The sequence below is a fragment of the Uloborus diversus genome, unplaced genomic scaffold, assembly GCF_026930045.1.
Source record: "Uloborus diversus isolate 005 unplaced genomic scaffold, Udiv.v.3.1 scaffold_1436, whole genome shotgun sequence".
In the NCBI taxonomy this organism is placed as follows: domain Eukaryota; kingdom Metazoa; phylum Arthropoda; class Arachnida; order Araneae; family Uloboridae; genus Uloborus; species Uloborus diversus.
The window spans coordinates 1-23,043 of record NW_026558139.1 but is presented as its reverse complement, the minus strand read 5'-3'; the positions used below and the strand labels follow the sequence as shown (position 1 = coordinate 23,043).

Below are 23,043 nucleotides of genomic sequence, written 5' to 3'. Positions count from 1 at the left end.
GCATTTTTACATGCTTACTCATTCACAGTTGTTACGAAAAACAGCTAGTAAGAATTAATTTGTGGATTTTTGACAGTTCGTATTAACAGAGTTCAACTGTATATGACTTTTTTCAGTAAACTTATTGTTGATGTAGAATGACAAAGGGGTAGGTAATTTAAAGTTACTTTATAACAAGAAACTTTAGATTCAAATTGATGTATAATAAAAAGAAAGTACAAATCTTTCTCTTAAAATCAAAACGTTAGCAGTCCTTTTACAGATGTTTTACAAAATTTACAATCACTCAAAACTGAAACTTAGTTAGGGTAACTAGAGAAAACTGACATAATTATAGCACAAATATACAGTTTACTGTATACATGTGTTTCAGGGTTCAAGGAACTCCTTTTTCAATGCAAAAAATGTGAGCTTTTCGATGTAGAGACATCAGGTAAAAGCTTTTACCTGTAGTAGTTAGCAGTATATTAGTGCTATAATTATGTTCGTTTTCTTCAGTTACTTCTCAGCACAAAAGTATTTATTTATTTCTAAGTTAGGGTTATTTACATCACTCTCATTCCAACCACACCATATCATTATCTTCTGTTTATTTAAATAGCAGAGTTATTTTGCTTTGCTTTAACTGCTGAAAATATAAGTTTTGAAATAGTTTCAATTTCCACCACTCATTGAACAATGACTCGACTCAAAGCTAAAATTATAAAATTTATTAGAAGCAAAAACTGGCAAGAAGTTCTTAGTAGTTTAAAAAAAGCCTAAACAATATTTAAAAAAAAAAGGTTTAAACAACACAACCCTGATAGAAACAAAAGGTTATTGAATGCAAATCTTTTAAAATTTACTATTTGGATTGAAAATATATATTGTTTAAAGGAAAAACAAGCCTATCAAATTGAGGACCAATAATTACATGCTCAAAGAGAAAACAATAACATAGTTAAACTTTTGCAGAGTAATAATAATAATTATTTCTACATAGATTAAAATTGAAACTGTAATCTACTAGTTACTTTAACAAGAAAAATATAAAAGAAAATTAATGAAATTTACATTTGCTTTTTTGCTTTGCATTCGCTTCGGGTGTTCTTTCATTTACTTTGTCATTTATTAAAATCGACTGATGTTTATGATTTATATTTTCATTCCAACTTCTTTCATCATGTTTGCCTCTGGACTGTTTCTGCTGTGAATTGCACTGCTTATCCCTCCTTCCTCTGGAATTTTCCCTTTCTTTTCTCGAAAACCTTTTCATGATCTGTATAACTAATTACAAGTGGCCATGTAGGATAACTGCCTTCAAATGATTGCATCCGTGGTCTTGGACATTCCTGAAAGTACATATTTTATAAAGAAAGGAAAAGATATAGTTACATCCTGACAGCAGACTAGATCAATCTATTTATTTTTTTTTAATTTTATTACAATGAAACATTTTACTCTGTCCACTAATTTTTCCTTTTTTTAATCATTTGAAAAAAAAATAGTGTACGACTCCATTTTTCTTGTGGTTTTAACATTAGCAGCATTGTTTAAAAATTTACAGATAAAAATTAATCAGATTGAGCTGGTTTGGAAGAAAAGTGGCCTAATTTTATTTTTTACTTATAATTTTCAATTAAATGCATGTGATTTCTCATTTTAATGCATAACATTAGCCTGAACAATCAAAATGAGAGTTGATTAGGCAATTAATTATTAATGGTGCTGTAATCCACATGTTTTAAACAATGTTGATGTGGTAACAGCACAGATTGAGCTGGTTTTGAAGTAAAGCGGGGTTTTGACAGCAGCTTATTAAAGGTCAAGATTAAGGGTTGCCAGGTCACTATCTAGTTTGAAAAAGTGGCAAACCTAAAAGACTTTGGGTTCTTTATTATAATCATACCAATCAAATAAAGAAATTATTTAATAACAGGAAATATTCAAAGTTTTGTAGCACAAATATACAGATTACTGAATACACGTGTTTCAAGGTTTCCAGAAACCCCTTAACTTTTTAACTTGTATCTTGTTCTGTCCCACTCTGTTTCAAGTTTCAACACATGTGGATTAATTATTACTTTTTAACCAGTACCTTACTCCATCTCACTCGGTTTCAAACATTTTTAAAAAGACTAAAATCCATCAAAAGACTGAAAACTTTAATTTCTGGAGATTTTGTTGTCAAATGTTGCATTTTTAAATTTCTTTTCAGATTACCTTGGTTATTATATGTTTTCTCACATTATTTTTCAATTATTTTTACATTTAATTCTCTGGTCAGTTAATTTGTTTTACAGCCATGGAAAAAAAAAAAGGATGAGCAACAAGTTGCCAATTCTAGGCGTCACTTTGGTTCGAAAAGAATGCAAATATTTTCATGGTAAAAAAATACATGATACAAAACATCTTCAAACAAACTTTGCTTAAATTTTTTTGAAAACTATTAAAATGCATGAAATTTTAAGGTTTTACTAATTTGCCAGTTGGAAAAAATTATAAGGAAACATATTTATTTTGAGACTGGGCACAAAAATTTGCATGTTTTGATGTACCATCTGATTATTTACAATAACTCAAAACCGTTACGCAGCAAAATAGTTCACTTTACTTTGTTCTTTATCGGGCCAAACAGCACACAACTCTCTGAATATGAAAAGTGACAAATTGCTACTTGCAAAAAATGTTGAATGAGTTCACCTGAAATTGCAAGAAAGGCAAACAGATCTAAAACAGTAATTTATAATTTTTTGAAGAATCTAAAAGAGTATGGCAAGAAAAAACTTACAGGCAAGCTTCCCACTCTTACTAAGCGCCCAGAAACGAGCAATTGTTCATGGAGCTTGCTTTAAAAAGCAGTTTTACTTGAATTAAAAATAAATGAATGTACTTTGCACTAGCCGAACAGTGCGTAATGTTTCTCAACAGAATTTTGATGCTACATATGCTAATTACGGTTACACACACCGGTTACAAAGATGCAAAAGAAGCTTTGACTGGAATTCCCTAAGAAACATGTTTCTTTTGGGTCTCGATGGAAATATGTCGCATTTTCTGATGACAAAATCTTTTATTTGCACGGACCAGATGATTTTCACCATTACTGGCATAATTTGCAAAACAAAACCTTTTTTTTCCCCAAATGACAATTTGGAGGTGGATTTGTCATGGGTCTGGGCAAGTTTTGCAGCTAATGGAGCCCCACCAGTTGTGTCCATTCAAGATCCCTTGAATTCCGAATCATATGTCGATATACTAGCTGAAAATTTATTACCTGAAGCACCCCTTATCACAGGTGGTCATTATTTGTTTCACCAAGACAATACAAGTTGCCATGTGTCTTGTGGATCAAATTCATGGTTTGAGGCCAATTTAGTGAAAATTCTGGACTGGTTTGCAAGAAGTCTTTTTCGAATCAGTGGAGCATTTAAATTAGAAAAATGTCTAAGGATGGAACACTATGCAAATTAAGATGAGCGGAGCGTCATCCATTGAATTTGCGTGTAAAAACATTTTTAAATAAAATTTAACTGAACTTTCCGAGTCAACGACTGGATGATTGATGAGGGTAATTGAAAAAAAAAAAAAAAAAAAAAACTGTTGAATATTAATTTTTTTTAGGACATATTTGTTAATGTCTTTATAATTTTTCCCATGTTTCACTTAATATATTTGTGTTAATTTGTGATTTAACAATTATATTGTAGTTGAATTTTGTATTAACTGGTTTCTAATGATTCTATTTACATGTATCAAATTTTGTTTGATTTTGTTTCCAGTTGATGATTACTTTCATACATAACACTCATATTTTAATGTGTCCTTACAATTTTTTCCATAGCTGTACATTGCAATCAGAACTGCTTAATTTAATATCAATGATTCCCACATGCCTTATTCGATTATGAGGGGAATACATGAAACTTATTTTTGATGCATTTTGCTGGTATTATATTAATTATTACAGTAGAACCTCCATTATCCGAGTTTCGATCTGTTAACGGAGCCGATAATGAAGTCTATTTTTCAAAAAATAATGTAAATTCAATGAAATAAGAAATTTTTAATCTGAAAAAAAAAAAAAAAAAAAAATTCTGGAAATGTGTGTGTTTTTTAATGCATCTTTCAATATTTAACTTGGAATGGCTAAAAAAAAATTCGATTGACTTTTTAAAACGTACTACACAAGTTATTTTCCATTTTAGTTTTTTAACTGAAAAACATTACTTTTTAACTGAAAAACATTACTTTTTATCTGGCAATCTTTTATGAATATTCAATCTTATTTTTAATTAATACAATTTACGATCCTGACAAGTTTTTATATAAAGTTTCTATTAACCGAGAATTCCGACATCCAAAGCTCTAGCAGTCCCAATTAGCTCGGATAATTGAGGTTCTACTTGTACTATGATAAATGGTAAGATTCCTTGTTACTTAAATTTTGACATGAGTTCCACCTTATTTTTATGCAAATGAAAAAAAAAAAAAAAAAAAACATGTACTACATATGTGAAAAAACATAAAATATTTATATTTACTTACAAGGAGACGGCACGCCTGTGGGGTCGGAGATGTGCGTCAATTTTTTTTTGTGGTGAAAGAGGAACCCTAGTACCTTACGTGGTTAAAATAATACGACGCAATACTCAGAAAATGAGAAAAATCGATTTAAAGTCGCCATGGAGGCACCTTATGTGTTTAAAATGTCACTTTTTTGACGAGCTGCCGCTAGCCTAGTTGGTTAAGGAGCGATCTTGTGTTCCAGAGATAGCACGATCGAATCCACTCTGGACCTTTTTCTTTTCTCTTCCTTTTTTTTTTGCTACCACAACAATTAGTGGTAACAAAGTAGTGGTAGGGTGAAAAATATGAATTGTTTTAAATTGTTTTGCTGGAAGAAGAAGAAAATAATTTTTAAAAAAATGATATAGATAAGTTCTTAAAAATTATGTAGGGAAGAGAAACTATTTTAATAATTGCTGTGATAACAAAAAAAAAAAAAAAAAAAATCCGAATGTCCTATGAGTAGATGTCCCTTATAACCGTAAGGGGACCACAGGTCAAAAACCTTTACTAGGCAAATCAAACCGTACAGAATAACGATCAAGAACGCTTTTCAGTGAATGAAAAAGTTTGCGATCCTTGGCAAAAAATAAATTTCAAGAAGTAATATAGGGGTGAAACGTGTTACCAACTAGCCTTGTGGCTGCTGGTCAAGGGACTGGCATTTTAAACTCATAAGGCACCTTCGAGACTCCATAGCGACTTTAAATCGATTTTTCTCATAATTTTCTGAGTATTGCGTCGTATTACTTTAACCACGTAAGGTACTAGCGATCCTCTTTCACCACAAGAAAAATTGACACAAATCTCCGACCCCACGGTCGTCTACTTGTTAGTTTCATTTCTTTCCTCACTTTTATCAGCGTTTTGGTTTGTTCTCAAAACCTGAGTTTAGAAATCCCATATTTTTTCGCAATTGTTGTTTCTTTTTGCGTTCATTTTACCACACAATGAGACAATTAACAGATTTTGGCGAAAGCCTTTTCATATTCTCCAGCTAGAATCTCGTCAAACATCAAACCAAGGCCAGAAGAACAAGAACTAAATTACTGTGCTTACCACTTTTCTATACAGAAGTAGCCAAGTTGCTTGAGGCATTGAGACAGAGCAGGAATAGAGTCAATAACAGAAACATTTTATTCCTCGCTCACTGCATTGGGTCCAATTCTTCCAACTTTCCAAACACCCAACCCCTGAGCCTGAGATAAGATTACAGCAAGAAGCCAACTAGGATAACTGTTAGCCAATCTTTTGTAGAAAGTGACCTTTTACTTTCAAGGGGTGAACTAGGATTTTTTCCCAAGAAATAGAAGAAAAATTATGCTTGAAATAAAAGTTTTTCTCAAGGAACTTTGAATATGTATGCGATTAAGCGGGGTGTGGATGAAAAAAATATTTCTTAAAGTTGGGAAATTTAACATAACTGATATAGGAATTTTTTTTGTTCCACAGATTTATATTCCTATAAATGAGGCATTCGATTATCCGTTGTTACCCGATTAAGTGGGGACAACTGTATCAATATTCCTTATAAAATTTAGAACATTTTAATGCATAATTTATTAAGTTATGTATGGTTTTCATGGGTTCTGTTTCATTTTGCCTTTATAAAATTAATAAATGAAAGGTACACATACAAGTTTCTCATTGGTGAAAAATGATAGATGGAATTTCCCCTCTTGAAATAATGTTGTTAATGTCACTGAAGAAATTGTATAGAATTTTTGATTTCAACAGACAATTTTCCTCTTTGGAAAAACTTTTAAAAAGATCATATCTTTTGAGTATTCACAAAGTACTTCTCATTAACAATTTTTGTTTTAAAGGTTAGAGTACCATATTTACACTAGTTTGGACAATGAATTAATGTTTCAGAATTTTGAAGTTGATAAAAATACGGCTTTTTATTCACTATTTCAGTAATTAAAACAAAATATGGACAAAAGCCATCTTATGAGTTCAAGATGGTTGAATACTTTTAGGAATATGCTACAAAGATTTAAGTGCTAAAACTTTTACTTACACTTCCAAAGTGCCCTTTAACACCACAATTGAAGCAATATAGAGGAACATCTTGTTTCAATCGATGACCCTTTGTAAATTTAAAGTTGGAAGTCTGTATTACAGGGGAGGAAAAAATACTCTTGTAAAATGTTGAAAATAAAAATCAGTTTTTTTAAACAACACATAAAAGTTATTGAGGATCATAAAACTAGTTTAAAATCATTAACACAAAATATAGTAAGGAAAAGGTCAAACTAAAAAAAGGGTTTACATATAACAGGGATGAATTTATAAACTTTCCATAACCAAAACACCAATGAGAAATAATTGAATTTTGAGACAGACCAATTTTATGTAAAAGAGGAATTGCCCCAGAAAAGTATTGGAGAGGCATACTTGAATCAATTTACTTGTGATAAAAATGTATATTGAAATATATATTTATATAATCACAGAATCTCCGCATTTTAAGTTAAATAATACAGTGAAACCAGTGGTGCACACATGAATTTTGCAAGGGGAGTGTCCAAGGTCAAAATTCTCATTCTTATATCATACCCTAATACGTCCTAAAACATATTGACTTGATTTTAATCGATTCTTGAGAACGAAGAACAGTGAAAAATTAACTATTAAATAAAAAATTAGTATTATTTAATGAAATATACTTAAGTAAATAGCCAGAAAGCAAAATAGTTTACACTTTTAAATTTCTCATAATTAAAAAATGGATTCAATTCCATACAATATCATTTTAATCTGTAATTACAAGACTAAAAACATGGTTATTACAGTGTATTCATTAATAATCACCGTTCTGCTTCTTATAGGCAATTCTTTATAGGAAAAGTGCACAATACTAAAAAAATCTTTTAACATGAGGATTTTATTTTTTCACTTACTAGAACTGAAATTACAGTTACCCTTGTTTGAAATTATTCTACGTACAAGATACATAGAATTATAATCAATCGAGAGAAAAAGCAAGACCAATGAGAGGGGTCCAGAACTGCCTGAACTCTTTGCTTGTGTGCGCCACTGAGTTAAATTCTCTTACAACAAACTTCAAGGGACCACAAATTTTATTTGTGATATAATTCAAGCAATGAAATGAAAATTAAATTAGAACTGAATATTTACTTTGTAAATGGAGGGAGCAAGTCCAATCATAGGGCTTAGCAAAAGCTTGGGCAAAGATCTCAAGTCACATGACTTAACAATGATGAATTGTTGACATGTTTTGCCTGAAACTATCAAAAGAAACCTGATTTCTTCCAATGCTTTGCTTTAAAATCTATTATGTGACTTGGTGTCTTTGTTTCACGAATGAAAATCTTCACTCCCTCCATTTTATCTCTTCTCGACGGTTGAAACATATTTTATTGTGACGGAATTTCACCGCATTCCAAAAATACAGAAACAAATACATGTACAAAGATACAACTCCAAAAGCAATTATACCACACTTAACAACCTTTGAAGGGAAAAAACTGGAGATTCCACTTAAAGATTATTATATAACGCTTTTAAATACTATGAACATTAAAAATTAAATAGGAATTTTTTGAGATTTAAGCTATTTAGTAGTAGTAATGGTAAAGATGCAAAATTTTTTTTTTTTAACTAACAGCGCATTTGCTGAAAATGCAACCAAAAAAAAAAAAAAAAAAAAAAAAATTACTTTAACAAAAATCAGGATTTTTTTTTTTTTTAAATAAAATAAACAGATATAAGGTAGCATACATTGAATGAACTTTCTTTTGAAACATTTACAAGATGCAAAAGACTGGAACTCCAAACAAAACACACAATTTTCGGCAAAGCTTTACTGAAGGTGAATGCGTGGAAAGTTTCCCAGAATGGATTTTTACTAAATGAAAAATTAGTTGCTTAGCAGCAGAAACACTTTAAGCAAAAGTTCTTTCAATATACTGAGTTTGAGGCTGATTTTTCCAAAAAACAAAAAAGAAAAGGGTTTTTGGAAATAATACGAATTTTCTCAAAACATCCAAATTTTTGTACAAAGTATTACAAAAATAAAGAGGGAAATGACGTAATTAGCAGTCATGTCATGCAATTTTTGGGACTGTGTTTGCATAGAAAAAAAAAAAAAATGCAGAGTTGTACATTTTGTAGCAAGTTAGGCAGAAAATTAATTTTGAGGTAGAATCCCCATCTCTGGGGATAAATTTGGCTTTGCAGTCGCTGCTTTTACACTGGTGGTGAATTAAAAACAATAAACGCCATCCATTGAGAAAAAAAAAAGAAACTTTTCAGATGATTGATTGAAAAAACATTCTCAAGTTTGAGCTTCCTTGATGAGTTCAAAAAATAAACTTATAAAAATGGGAGAAAATGGTAAAAAACGGATAATCAGGAGAAGAATGTAAAAAATGAGAGATTCAAAAAGGAACCTTAATCTGGAATTTTTGAGTTAAAAGAGTAACAGCATGGTTCTAACTCCTTACAGATGAGGAAAAAAGTACTCGACTCTTTTCAAAAGCAAATAATTTACTTTAAAATATGATGAAGGAAATTTGTTAAACAAAAATAAGTTATGATAAAAAAAAACATTAAAAGCATCAAGAAATTAAATTATGGCTGCAACCTTTATAAAGGGTGTCCCAAAATTAACGCAAGATTTGAACTTGCCACCATTTTTTCCATAAATTGTTGGCAGCCATGAAAAAAGAACAATTTGACAGTTGAGAGTTTAGGGTTAGTAAAAATGGGGTGTTATTGTACCATACAGCTAGAGAGAGTGAAACATTTCAATTACTGCATAAGGCATTTCCTAGTCGTGTACTCTCTCATTTCGGTCATCAGAATTGGCACCCTAGATTGTGTGATTTAACATTTTTAAATTTCTTCTTATGGGGTTATTTGAATTCAAAGGTCTATGTCAACAAGCCCACAACCACCCGTGCATTACCGTGTTGCGATACCGAGCGCCAATAACAGTAACTGCTTGACCAGCCTCAACTTTCATTATTTTTGAAACAATTGTTCAATAATGAAAGCGGGTTATTGTATCGTATAACCCTCCATTTTTGATTACCCTAAACTTTCAGCTGTCAAATTGTTCTTTTTTCAGGGTTGCCAACCATTTGTTGCAAAAATGGTGGCAAATTCAAATCTTGCGTTAATTTTGGGACACCCTTTACATAACTTTTAAAACTTAAAAAAAAAAAAAGAATTTTAATTCAAGTGAACAGCAGCTAAGATCAATGTTTCTCCCCCCCCCCCTCCTCCAACTACAAAGAAGAAAAAATCCCTAAAATCTTCACCCTCTAAAAATTTTAATGGTTGGCATTCCTGAAACAACTAGGAGCAATGAAACTATTTCAAAGGAAAGTAAGTTTGGACAGGTGATTTTGGTAATAGCAGAAATTAAAAATTTGGAGAAAGTTTAAGTAAAATAAATTAAATTATGCTTACAGTAAGGTGATATCTCCGCCAAATATCTGGACAATTCTATAGAAAAAAGAGTTAAAAGTAAATAAATATGCTTATGCTCCAATCATGTTGCATTAAAAACTTACATAGCATTAAAAATAATTTTTGACCCTTTATACAGTTGATAACTAGATTTAAACACAACACTATATTCCTGAAATAAATATAAAAAAAATCAATAATAATAAAACTTTGAATTTTTATGTTTTGAATTCAAATTGAGTTTTTCGCAATCACGAAATGAGATAGAACCCTACTCGATGAGTTTTTTGTTTTTACAAATGAATACTGTTCCCCGGAAACTGACTTTATTTATACTATTTATACCTGACCCTCACGACTTGACACAATCTTTTCAGACGCAAATAGCATCCGGCACACAACACACCTCCGGGAGTAAGTCCTTTCTAATGGGCGTCAGTGTAGGGCGTGAACGCTACTGTCTATTAGGAGGTATAGCTTGCGGAAGGCAGTGGACAGTGGTGCCTGCAGATGCCAAGGTTCAAAAATCTAAGGAACATCAGCTGAGGTCAATTGATAATAATAAGCAATTTGTGATTACTTAATAAGTTGAATAAACAAATAGACACATTGAACACAATTTGTAGCTATGAAATGAGAAACATATGTTCTCTGTAGTACATTAGAAATGGTGCCGGTGGACAGTGGTGCTTGCAGATGTCAAGGTCCAAAAATCTAAGGAACATCAGCTGAGATCAATTGATAATAATAAGCAATTTGTGATTACTTAATAAGTTGAATAAACAAATAGACACATTGAACACAATTTGTAGCTATGAAACGAGAAACATATGTTCTCTGCAGTACATTAGAAATCTTCTACTACACATATTCTACGTTTGAGTTCCGTCAAATTAGCAAAACAAGAGGAGAGCCACGGGATTGGAGTGCTACAAAGAGTGCACCCAGCACAGCTGTCTATGTCATCAATTTTAGTTTTTGTTAAATAACATCTCTTAACATCCATAATAATATCCAATCATATGAGCAGGCATTGCTTATATACTTTTTTTGGGCAACCACCATAAATTTGGATTAAGGTTTAATACAGGAAAGGTTGCTTAAACAAGTACGTTTTTCATCTTTGTTCAGTTTATTCAAGCAAAAGCTTGTTACTTTTTAAGAAATGGCATCATCTGAAGAGAATATTAGAAAATCATATTTTAAGACTAATATCAACGTGTGAGTAGATAAGAGTTTTTCTACACTTAAAATTCCAATGTTCCTCAAAGTTCCGGGTTTATTTTTATTGTTGAAAAACTGGGTTTTTTGCATCTCAAACTATTTTTTCCCACAGATTGGTCCTGAAACTGCAGATATCATCAGTCAGTCACTCCACCACGCTGCCAAGAGTTTTGGGGGACATGGGTAGGGAGATTTCTTTTCTGGGTTATCACTAATTGGTGTAAGTTTAAATCATAATTTTCCAAAACTGTCAATGATATTTATTCAACAATTTTATCTCTATATTGTTATAGATTTCACTTTTTTAGTTGCTACAAGCTACAGCACAGTACATTCAACACTTCAAACTTGAAAAAAATTGGTGCAGGAACTTTTTTTTAGACACCACTGCAGCAATTTTTTATTTTATTTCATTTATTTTTTTAATTTTTTGCATTCAAAGTACAAAATTCATTCAGTACAAATTAAATTTTCTTGTTCACTTTTTTCTTAGTTTCTTCCTCTTTTTTCTTCTGTTCATCCTGAATTCTCTTTTTCATTTCCTCTAGTATTTACAAAATTGACTCATGAGCTCTCCATCTCTTTGCAATGAATTGAATTTTCATTTTGTGACATTGATAAGTTAGTTGTACTCATTTACAATTAAGTCAATCTTCCACTGTGGAATTAGTGAAACAGCATTAGCTGGTAGCTTTATAGACTTGACAGTTCATGATTTAACTGCATTCTTAATCAGATATTTGCTTTCTTCCAATACAACATTGTCTAAAAGAAACTCTTTATGATACTTTACCGAAATTTGCACCTTTACAAAACAATCAAATTAACATTTTTTGAATGGATACTTCTTGAAATCTCATCCAACTTTGACGTCCTCTGAAGGAAAATCAAGCTAAAAATATTGGAAGAGTAGGAATTTTTTGCTGAAAAATAGGACTTCTCCTACTTATGTAGGGAAAAGAAAGACGAAAATGAGTCCTATGTTAATGTAGAAATTACAGCAATATTTTGATCTGTTTCTAACTGTGACTCGCATTTCTGAGAAGTCATACCTAAAGGATTTTTTCTCCAATTTTAGTTTCTTAGTAGTAAATTTACAAACTCTTGAGTAGGCAAAGCAAATTCCAATCATTTAAACAGAAACCAGATTTCTAATTTGAAAATACGTAGATGACATTAAATGAAGTAAGATAATTTTAACATACAAATGAACAGAGAAAATTGAGACCCAGCGATTCTGACAAACAATAAGCAACTGATAACATTAACTGAGATCACATTAAGTAGAGACTAAAAACAGCTAGTGTAAATTTCCCACACTTCCATTATGTGAATTGTTACCTTAGCTCTTAATAAAATCAACCACTTTTGAAAACAGAGAAAGACATTATGGTGTAATAGGCAATTGATGGAGAAGAGTCCTTCGGTTTTAGAGGTTACCTTGAATCATACACCTAATTTGTTTGATTTTCCAGTTGATACAAAAAGCCCAAACAATATTTTGAACACCTATTTTCCTACAAAATTCAAAAAGTAAATATCATATGGATAGCGTTTTCTTGCATTCAAACTACATATTGAAGTACTTTTTGTATGGGGTGAAAAAAAAAAATCCTTGTAATTTCATTTTTATCCAAAAAAAAAGGCATAGATCTTATATTCTAGATTGGAAGTAATAAACACAGAAAATGGAACACATTGCACACTGCATCCATTGAATAAAAGGAAAAAAGACGGGTCTTTTACTTCTTTAAACCAACATACATTATTTTTAAATGTTGCAAATTAAGTTTTACACAAGCATAAAAAGTCTTGTCATTTTCCAGGAGCCAACTCACATAATTATAACTAAAATGTAATGAAAAAGTTAAACTAGTTTTTACCATTTTTACGTGCCCATACATATTACATATCGCACAGGATTGTGTGCCGCTAACCTGCCAACACCGCCTACTGTTATGACCTTTTCTGTAACATTTACTGCAAATGGTGTTTTCACAGTAATTAGCCATGTGTGGACCACCACAGATAAAACATTTTTTCTGAAATTAAATAAACATTGATATTAGTGATTAATTTTTAATACTGTGCAATTGTTCAAAAAGTTTTTATGAGCAGAAATGTACAAGGACAACATGGTTCTACTAAAGGTTGGAGCTTTCACTATAAAAACCCAAGATATAAAAAGAAGTGCAAATAATAATTAAATAACAGCTCATTGAAATAACATTTTCTAAAATTACAGTAAAATCCATCTACTGCTGGCACTGATGGGATGTTTTTTTTTTGTCTGCAGGACAGGGGTTCAATAATGTTAAGGGATTGGGGAATAAAAAATTGTCCGTATAAGAGGGGTGTCTGTTAGGAGGGGTTTTACTGTATTAAGTTTCATAAAATAAGTAAATGCTAAATTCTCCTTTCAAGGACTCTTTTTATGACATAAATGTTTGTGCGAGTGCTCAATTTATTAATTTGTTCAATGTTAGAAATAACATAGAACTTAATATAAATCTTAGTACCTTCAATCAAAAAATATGTGATTATAGGAAATACTAACAGCAAGAAAAATACTGATTATTTTTAATAATGTGCACAGGGTTTTTGGTTTAAATCAAGCGGTTTTTTTCAAAAATGTTTTTTTTTTTTTTTGAAAATTTCATTGTTTTCCCCCAAATGTTTTCATAAAATTTACATATTAATTCAAAGAGTACAATTTTATTAATGCAAAGTAACTAGCAAAGCTTTATAGATAAATTACAGGTTTAATAAATTTAGAAACTTATATTTTTTAAGGTAATGCAAGTTTGCTAACCGGGCCTCCACACTTCCAAATTCGGCTCTGCCGCCACTGATCTACAGTAAACTCCCGATTATCCGCAGAATAGGGTGGCACGATAATTGCTGATAATCCGAAAAATAGGTAAAAAATGCTACTAGTGTGTACAATAGCTAAAAAATATGAATGACACTGACACATACCTTTAAGTCATAGCTAAAAACATTGCATCTACTAAGACTGAGTGTAAAAAATATACATATGTAAAAGCTAAAAACGAGCAATAACACAATCCATAAGTTCAAAAAATATTTAATGACCGTTAAATAAATTTTTGAAAAAATGTAAAAAGACCAGTGTATAATCTGACCACTGATAATGAGGAGTTTACTGTAACTATTTTTCCCTAAAAAATAAAAGGTTTCACAAACATAATGAAACAAAATTAATCTTATGATAACTAATTCAAGTACAAATGACCTACTTGTTGAGGAACCGTACAAGATCTAGCTGCATGGCCACTTTCATTACAATTCGTGCACTTCTGAAGCATTTTATTATGATATCGATTTAGAGATTTTGAATTTTTACCAGTACGAAATAAATCTTCATTATTTACATGCCATGGATCTGAAATGGAAATAATACTTTGAAAGAAATATTCTGGGCATATATTTTTTTTTTAAAGCAGACACACTATACATTGATACTACGGTTTATACTATATGAAAAGCTTCTTAAATAGCACATATTCAAAAATGATATAGGGTAACGGTAAAAGTAGCAGACAAGGGTCCAATAACAGACAGTTATAAGTTTGGAATTAAATAATAAAAATTTTAGGCAGGCAAAATTGATGTTGCTGTGGTTATCAGACTGAATTTTATGAGCCAGTTGGTATTTACCATTGAACTATAAGTAAGGTGGAATGACTACTGCCGATTCCCCCTTTTGTTAGAGACATGCTCCAGTTTTGAAACAGGTTCTTGAAAGTAATTGAAAGGTGACAGCAGTCTAGACCGCAAAACATAGCATCTCTCGTATAGAAGCCATTCAAAACGTTTCCTGATTTCATCCAAATTAGTTTTAATTAAGATGCTAGTTAAGTATTTTATCACGTGAAGTTTTGCCTGATCCATTTTTGATGAAAGGAAAGAAGAATCGCCGATAAAATTCGGATTTGGGGGAGTGAAAAAGTCCATTTTTCATTTTTTCTTAAGTTTAAGCATTCATTAAGGTTAAGTTATTCTTCATGAAGACCTACTAGAATCAGCCTTTTTTTTTTTGTTTTTTTTTTTTTTTTCTGGGCTTCTAGTACGCATAGCTACATTCATTCACTATTTTATTCACTCAACTATTTTTTCTCATATATTAATTAATGTATTCATTTACTCGTTTATTGTTTCCTTTTCTTTTAATTTATTCATTCCTTCTTTTACCTACTGAAATATTTGATCAAAATTATCTGTAATAATACAATAAAAAATACTTGATTAAAAAAAAATGTCATTTTTCACTTTGCTCCATAGGAAAAAAAAAGGTGAAAAATGTTTTTTGGAAGTACAAATTTACTGCCAAAAATAACAAAATCAAATTTTAATGGAAGTTTATTATAAAATATATTGCTTTTTCTTTATGTAGTGTAATTTTGAGAACAAATATTCAATCTGTTCATTTTGAAAACAGCTCAGGAATCTTAACTATCTCACTTTGCCCCACATTCCCTTACTATGAAAGATGGAGAAAATTATCGACACATGAAAAATGGTGCATCATTGTATATAAGAATGTATACAATTTTTAATCAAATGATATTTAATAAGAACTAATGTTTTGTTGAATCAAAAATCAATAATTCAAAGAGTAAGTTGTAAACTGTGTGATGTAATCATATGTAAAGTTAGAACCAGTTTAAATTTTAAACTTGCAGTTTTTTAAAATTAGTCAGCAATGTTGATTTTTACTTTAATTATGCTTAATGTGTTAAACTTGTAGGGATCAAGTACCCAACGTAGGGATGAGACACATTTACAATGAGCAAACAGTGTGGGCCAACTATTCCCTGTAAAATACAAAATATTGTTAATATTAAAAAATACTTTTAATTAATTGGGAATGATCCAATGAACTCCCAACTCTCCACACTTCAGCAGTTTGAAACAATTAAAAACTAAATACCACTTACCAGAGATATTTTTACCATTTTTAAAACTGGAGGAGAATGTACTTCTTTTGGAGTTCACATCAGATCTAACAGAATTTAAACGTGAAGAGAAAAAATCAGAATCTGATGAATCATCTGAACTCAGTTCCACTGTATCATGAGCAGATAAGTTTGTTGTAAAATCTTTACTAGGTTCCAAAACAATAATGCTGTCATCACTCTCACTAGAATCCACAAAATTTTTACTATTTGTAAGATTATTGCTGGTTTTTGAGGCAACAACTGATTTTTTTCGCTTTTTTTCCTCATCAGCCTCTAGCAAATCTCTTTTCCTTTTATTCATGTCATTGAAACTTGAGCATTTAGCTGGAGAATCGTCCAGTCTTTCAGAAAAACTGTTCTGAGTACTTATACTAAGATGTGATTGAGGAGTAGAAAAATAACTTTTGCTTGTAGTTTCAAAGCTTTTAAAAAGTTTTAAAAAAGAACTGTCCTCAGTGGCAAATGAACTATGTTTAGGAGTTGAAATATGCTCTTTGTGATTGGAATTATTCTCAGCATTCAACATTTTCATGTCAGGAGTTCGTGAAAATTCCTCATTTTGCTCATGATGAATTAGGCCGTAGAGTTCAGCTTCTACATCACTATTAATCTGATCGCTGTAAGATTCATCACTATCTGTACAAGAAGTTTTCTCATACTCATCAAGATCTGAAAACATCTTGCAGCATTAAAATCTGAAATAATAAGGGAAAAAATAATAAGAAAACTACAGAATATTTTTGCAATACACAATACTATGAAAACCTGGAGTTTCAAAAGTCTCACTATGAGAAAAACTAGAATTTTGCTATAATCGGGAAGTTTTCGATTTTTCAATTTTATTTTTATATGATAGAATAAAATGTCATTGAACATCATCGGTGAAAAAATTTTTGCGATGCTATAAGTAGTTTTTTTAAAAATAATTTTTAAAGCTCAAGCCAATGTGACGTCAAATGGCTCAGGAAGTGACGTCATCCGCTCTTCCGCCACGCTCTGGCTGACAGGAGAAACCAACAGAAATGCAGTTGGCTTCGTTTAAGATGCACTATATGCAGAGAATGGCTAAGAGAAAACGAGATTTCATTGATTATCCTGACAGGAGCAAAATGGAATTTTATAATGTTTGAAAGCTACAAGGATTGGATCATTGGCCTGTCATATTTTAAAACTTATGAACTTAGAAGAAAACTATATTTTATGCAAAAATTGCTTGAAATATTTATGAAACAAATTTTTAGAAGTAAGCAATATCAACTCACACTGACAACTTTTTAATTTAATACATAATGGTTATAAAACATTATTTTTTTTTTAGTGATTGAAAGTATCAAAAGTGTTTATGCTTCATAATTTGAATAAATAAATTCAATAGATAACGTATTTTCAGAATGAGGTAGTTCTTGATTATGTATTATCCACTTTATGGGGCCTTAAAAAGGTTAGAACTGCTGGTCTAGAACAATGCCAAAGCTCTGTGCCTTTTTAATTTTATTCTTTTATCCATTTGCATACTATAATACTTGTTTTGGGATTTTGGGATGCTTAACATTTTCAATTATATCTCACCAACACAATGACTGATTTCAACTTTACTTTAAAAAGTGCTAAATTATATTTGTTTTTAGTCTATATAAATTTAAAATAGTCCTAATGGCTATGTAATATTAAGTGCTAAATTAGTATTAGTCTCGTTTCTTATTTCCTCCCTTTGACAACAAAATCAATTAGTTTCAAAGTTAAATCCTTTATACTGCATTAAGACATTTTTTTATTTTAGTCCGGTGGCATGGACTTTAGTACCAAATAGAAATCAGGTAGCTGTGGATTTATCTGGTGGTTCATTGACAAAATATTTGAGTTCATACTATACATTTCATTTTGTTGATATCAACTGATGTTTTGTCAACTAAAGAGAATTTGCTTACTTTTTAATCTTAAACTTTATTAATTGGTGCATACAAACTTTGCGCCCGACCCCCCTCCCTTGCAAAAAATTAATACATGTCAAAAATAAATAGTAACTGCTAATTTAACATCTGCAAATAAATTTGAAAAAAAAAGAAAGAAAGAAAGAAAATGAGCGGCAAGTCTTACCCCCGCCCCCTTGGTTTGCTCATTATTGCATATTAAGGCAAAAAAGATAAAAAAATTCACAAAAATACAGATTTAATAAGAATATCAGACATTTAAAAAAATTGCAAACGAACTGAAAGCCCAGGCATTAAGTTTAAACAGAAGGGGTATCTTGAAATTTCAATTAATATTAAGTGGTGTTTTATAAACACATTTTCAGTTTAGCTGCAAAATACATTTCTATAAACCTTTTCTTTTTATATCGCAACTATAAAAAATATTTTCCTTTTTTACTTCCTTTTACAAAAAAGGAAGTATTGTATTCGCAAAAAAAATTTCATGCAAAAATCGGCCTTAATTTTCATTTTTCTCACCCTCGAATCAATGTTGAGTTTTTTTCCGACCCAATCACATGTGGATATATGCCTAGGAACGTACAAACACCCAAAATATCCATTTTGACGACCCCCGAGTTAATTACAATGAATTTTCCCATGACCTCCATATGTATGTATGTGTGTATGTATCTCACATAACTCAAAAATGTTATGTCCTAGAAAGTTGAAATTTGGTACGTATACTCCTAGTGGGGTCTAGTTGTGCACCTTCCCTTTTGGTTGCATTTGGAGGTTTCTAAGGGGATCTTTTGCCCCTTTTTTTCGGGCGAAATCATTGTTAACTTCAATGTAAACTCAAGTTGTGTTATAATTTGTTGCACAAGTTTTGTCGCCAACTTGATGACAAATTTAGCGATTTTTTTTCTCTTTTTTTTATTTGATTTCAATTTGTCCACTGTTGTTGATATTTAGATAGTAAACAATTGAGTCACATTAAAATTGCTACTTATGGGAAAATGACATTAAATTGGAGTAAAAAGAAGTCATGTTGCACACATCAGCTCATTTTTTGCAGTTAAAACACAAAAATTTAAAACAGAATAAACAGGGGTCTGGCCAGAGGATATTTGGGTCCGTTAACGGACCCTTCACAAAAATCCGATCAACCAAAACGGACCTTTCACAAAATCCCGATCAAACAAAACGGACCTTTCACAAAATCCCGATCAAACAAAACGGACCCTTCACAAAATTCTGATAAACAAGATCGGATCTTTCACAAATTGTTTATTGAAAGAGCAAAAGCAAAATAACGCATATTTCTGTGTATAAACCGATAATTTTTGGAACCTTTTTTTAAAATCAAATTAAAGGGATTAGCTTATATAAAATCGGATAATTTTGGAAAAAAAAAAAATCGGCTCTCTTGCCATGCTCTTGCAAGTGATAAATAATTGCTAATGCCAAATAAATATAATGGTTGTTTGTTTTATCACTGCTAATTAGCAGCGTGTTGTTGTAAACTTTTCTGAAAAGGCATTGGTAAGCACTTTTCTCCCCACTCATGATTTAATAAACAATAATAATATATATCTGCAAAATGAACTTAGAACTGCAAAGGGATAGGGGAAAGGGGGATATGGGTGGGGAAAAAATATGATCGCTTCAGATAAAGTGACCAACTTCAAAATTATCATCACTTAGCGTCTGGCGTTGAACCTTCTTAATGACTTGATTAGAAAATACTTTTCATTTTACCAGCTTGTCAATATTTGCCTTTTTACGGGTGCGGGTGCGATGTTTAATTATTATTTTGGGAGAAAATTATTTGGGTTTTGATTTTTCGATGGATGCTAACAAGTCACATGATGTCACATTTTGAAAAATGCATTCTTTTAACATCCGATATGAGAATCATATTTTGTTCCTTTTTCAAGCTAACTTCGCTTTACTAGGATGCAAATAAATGAAAAGTCTCTTTATTTCTGTTAGAACTCTCTTTTCAAGTTTTTAATGCAAAATTCCATTTTCTGTTATGAGTCAAAAATTGAAATGCTGAATAGATAGTTTTTTATTTTTTTGCGTCAACTATGTCCACAGATATTAATGAAATGTTTATCATAGGACTCTAAAATGCAATTTTAAAATAATTTTATCAAAAATATTTCTTTTACAAGCCGTTTTTATATTTTTGATGCCTTCACTTTGAGAATTGGAATCTCTTCGCATCCGCTATGGGAATCCGATTTTTCAAATATTTGCTCATTATTATGCTTTGTTAAGAGGTAAACAATTAAAATATCTTTTTATTTTTGATAAAATCACGGAATTTATAAGTTTTAAACTAAACTCTGCTTTTTAAGAGTGTCTTGGGTCAAAAAGTTAAATGCTGAACCCACCCCCCTATTCTGAATTTTATTTTATTTATTTATTTTTTTGTTACAATTATTTTAAATACTGCACAGAAATATTTCTAGTATAATTTAACATAATGTAGAATGGTAGATAAATACTGATATTAAGAGAGCGATGCCCACCCCCCTGCCAAATATCAGAAAAACACCCCAGAATGTTTTTCTCGACATAGAAGAGGAAAGTACTCAACTTTAAGTTTAATTGATGCAGTTTGTGCCATCTCTAAATTCTAAAATTTCGTTAGAAAATTTTTTTTTTTTTTTTTTTTTCGAAATTATTTGATTTTTCACAAAATTAATTCATTTTTCACAAAATTATTTGATTTTTCACAAAAAATGGACCTTGTGAAAAATCCTGGACAGACCCCTGATAAAATTAAATGGAATTTAAACAGAATAAAATTAAATAGAATTTATACAATAGAAAATAATAAAAGAGTAAAGGACAGGAGAAAAAAAAAAGAAAAAAGAGAGATTTATCAAAATTTATCACTAATAAAGCGAAAAAATTTCAAGCAAAAACTGAGGGTTACCATACACCCCACTTGCAAGTAACGTTGTTCGTTCTCCCCACGTTTCTTAAACTTTGAATCTCTCGTTTTCCCTGAAAAAGTCTGCTATCATCATCAAAGTCACTGCAGGAAGGTTATTGGACTGTCCTCTCATGAGTCCAGCCTCTGTGTATAAAAAGGATTAAATAATAGATTTCAAGGCTTTAAATGCGGAGCGTACTACGTGCTCATAGTCCTCGCTTGAAGTGAGTTTCTGTACAGCCATGTGACGTCATCTCAAGCCACGCTTTTTTGTGTATAGGATTTTTAAAAATTCATTAAAAATCAGTCGTTGTGTACTAAAATATAGCGTTGGTGAAGAAAGATCTGTTGTTATTTGTTTTTCTCAAATATGAACAAATAAAATTCTGGCTTTTGTTTTGAGGCTTTTCCTGTAATCAGGATTTAAAATGTTTCCTTTTTGGTTTATACCAGAGGTAAAACATTAACGTTCCTCACTCCAGGCAAAACATAGGCTGCAGAGTTTGTGATGTTAATGCAACTTTGTTTTGCTCACCTGATTTGTCATTTTTTGCTTGAATTTGCTGTAATTTACTAATCTTATAAACAAGCTACTAAATTCGTTTGCTTTACCTCTTTCAGCAACCATTAGTCAAACTGCTGCATCTTATCCTAATTTATTTGAATTGCGAATACATGGGAACCAGGCAGCACAATCTGAAAGAACTTTTGATTAAATTTAAATCAAAAGCTGCAATCAGGGGTGTGGAGTCGGAGTTGAACTGATATTTTGGTAGAGGAATTAAGAGTCCCGAGACGAAGGTTTAAAGTTCCAAGAGTCAGAGTTGGTCATTTTCTCTCAAAGTCCTAGACTCTGCCAATGCTTACGAAGTCGAAAGTTTGAAATTTTCCGGAGTTTGAGTCAGTCATTTTTGCCTCAGACTCCGCGGCCTTGGTTACAATTGGCAACAAATACAAAAAAAATCATGGTGTTTTTTGTTCACAGCAGTTCAAATACATTTAGTCCAAAAACCATGAGAATTTATAAGCAATTAGTTAAAATGTTGTTTTTACCATGTTATGTCTACAATATCAAAAATAAATAAATTAAATAAAACTCTCTTTACTCTATAGGTACTTCGAGAAATTAAATTTCTTTGAGACTGTTATGATAAATGGGTCACTATTCATAAAAACTTGATAAACTTATATTTTACACAAAATGTATTTGGGTCATTTCATGGTATTTTTGACATTTATGTAGGGTTCGTAACGTGACCTTTTTTTACCATAACTTTTTAATTTACTGTTTAATTAGCATATTATTTTATTTTGAGCTTTTCCTACCAACACATCAACTCAAACTAAAATAATTTCCAAATCAAACAGTAAATCAAAAAATTATGGCAGAAAAACGTCACGTTACGGACTCTACATAAATGTCAAAAATACCGTGAAATGAGCCATTCACTTTCATAAAAGGAAAAAAATAATAAAACTTTGACTGAACATCAGGTCATCTCGTGGAATCACTCAACAATACAAATCATACTCACAATGCAAGATTGCTCTTGAAGACTCAACGTTTTATGATCTGCATTATACTTAATTCAAATGGTATTCAAATACATTATTTATGATTCTTTTAAGAGGATTCAGTAAAAAAAAATAATTAAGTACTAACAACGTGATTTCAATAAATATTGACGTGAAATTTTTTCGAAAAACAACATAAGAGGATATTCAGCTACAGTTAAAGTTAACTTAAAATTTCATTACATTGAAAATAGTTATGTAATGAAGAACAAATCTCATTCAACAACGTTCCGAAAATTAATTAAATACATAATTTTGAATAATTTCATTGGGTTTGCGTGGACAAAACTCATAATTTTGTTACGAAGATTTTCAGATAAACTATGACACTGTAACTTCTACTTCTTTATTTATGCTTTTTTTTCTTCTGTGGCCCGTTTAGACGATTAAAGGGACTTAAGGCTAAATAGCA

General features: G+C 30.9%; 1 protein-coding gene across 1 annotated transcript; it reads right to left on the bottom strand.

Annotated features, from left to right (window-relative positions):
• Positions 1-1,064: 1,064 nt before the first annotated feature.
• Positions 1,065-22,619, bottom strand: LOC129232980 (zinc finger CCHC domain-containing protein 7-like). The gene is made up of 7 exons (XM_054867062.1): positions 22,592-22,619; positions 16,176-16,891; positions 14,475-14,620; positions 13,098-13,256; positions 9,991-10,026; positions 6,572-6,664; positions 1,065-1,331 (listed from the first exon to the last, which is right to left on the bottom strand). The coding sequence occupies exons 2-7, from the start codon at positions 16,873-16,875 to the stop codon at positions 1,203-1,205; spliced, it is 1,263 nt and encodes a 420-aa protein (XP_054723037.1). The 5' UTR covers positions 16,876-16,891; positions 22,592-22,619; the 3' UTR covers positions 1,065-1,202.
• Between the last annotated feature and the right edge of the window lie 424 nt (positions 22,620-23,043).

Bases quoted from the DNA above. Each gene is read 5' to 3' on its own strand.
- LOC129232980 (XM_054867062.1), bottom strand. From the start codon at position 16,875: ATGTTTTCAGATCTTGATGAGTATGAGAAAACTTCTTGTACAGATAGT. The intron at 13,257-14,474 runs GTAGGTCATTTG...ATTTAATTTCAG, and splicing joins CTTGTACGGTTCCTCAACAA to AAAAAATGTTTTATCTGTGG. The intron at 1,332-6,571 runs GTAAGTAAAAGT...ATGTACTTTCAG, and splicing joins TTAAAGGGCACTTTGGAAGT to GAATGTCCAAGACCACGGAT.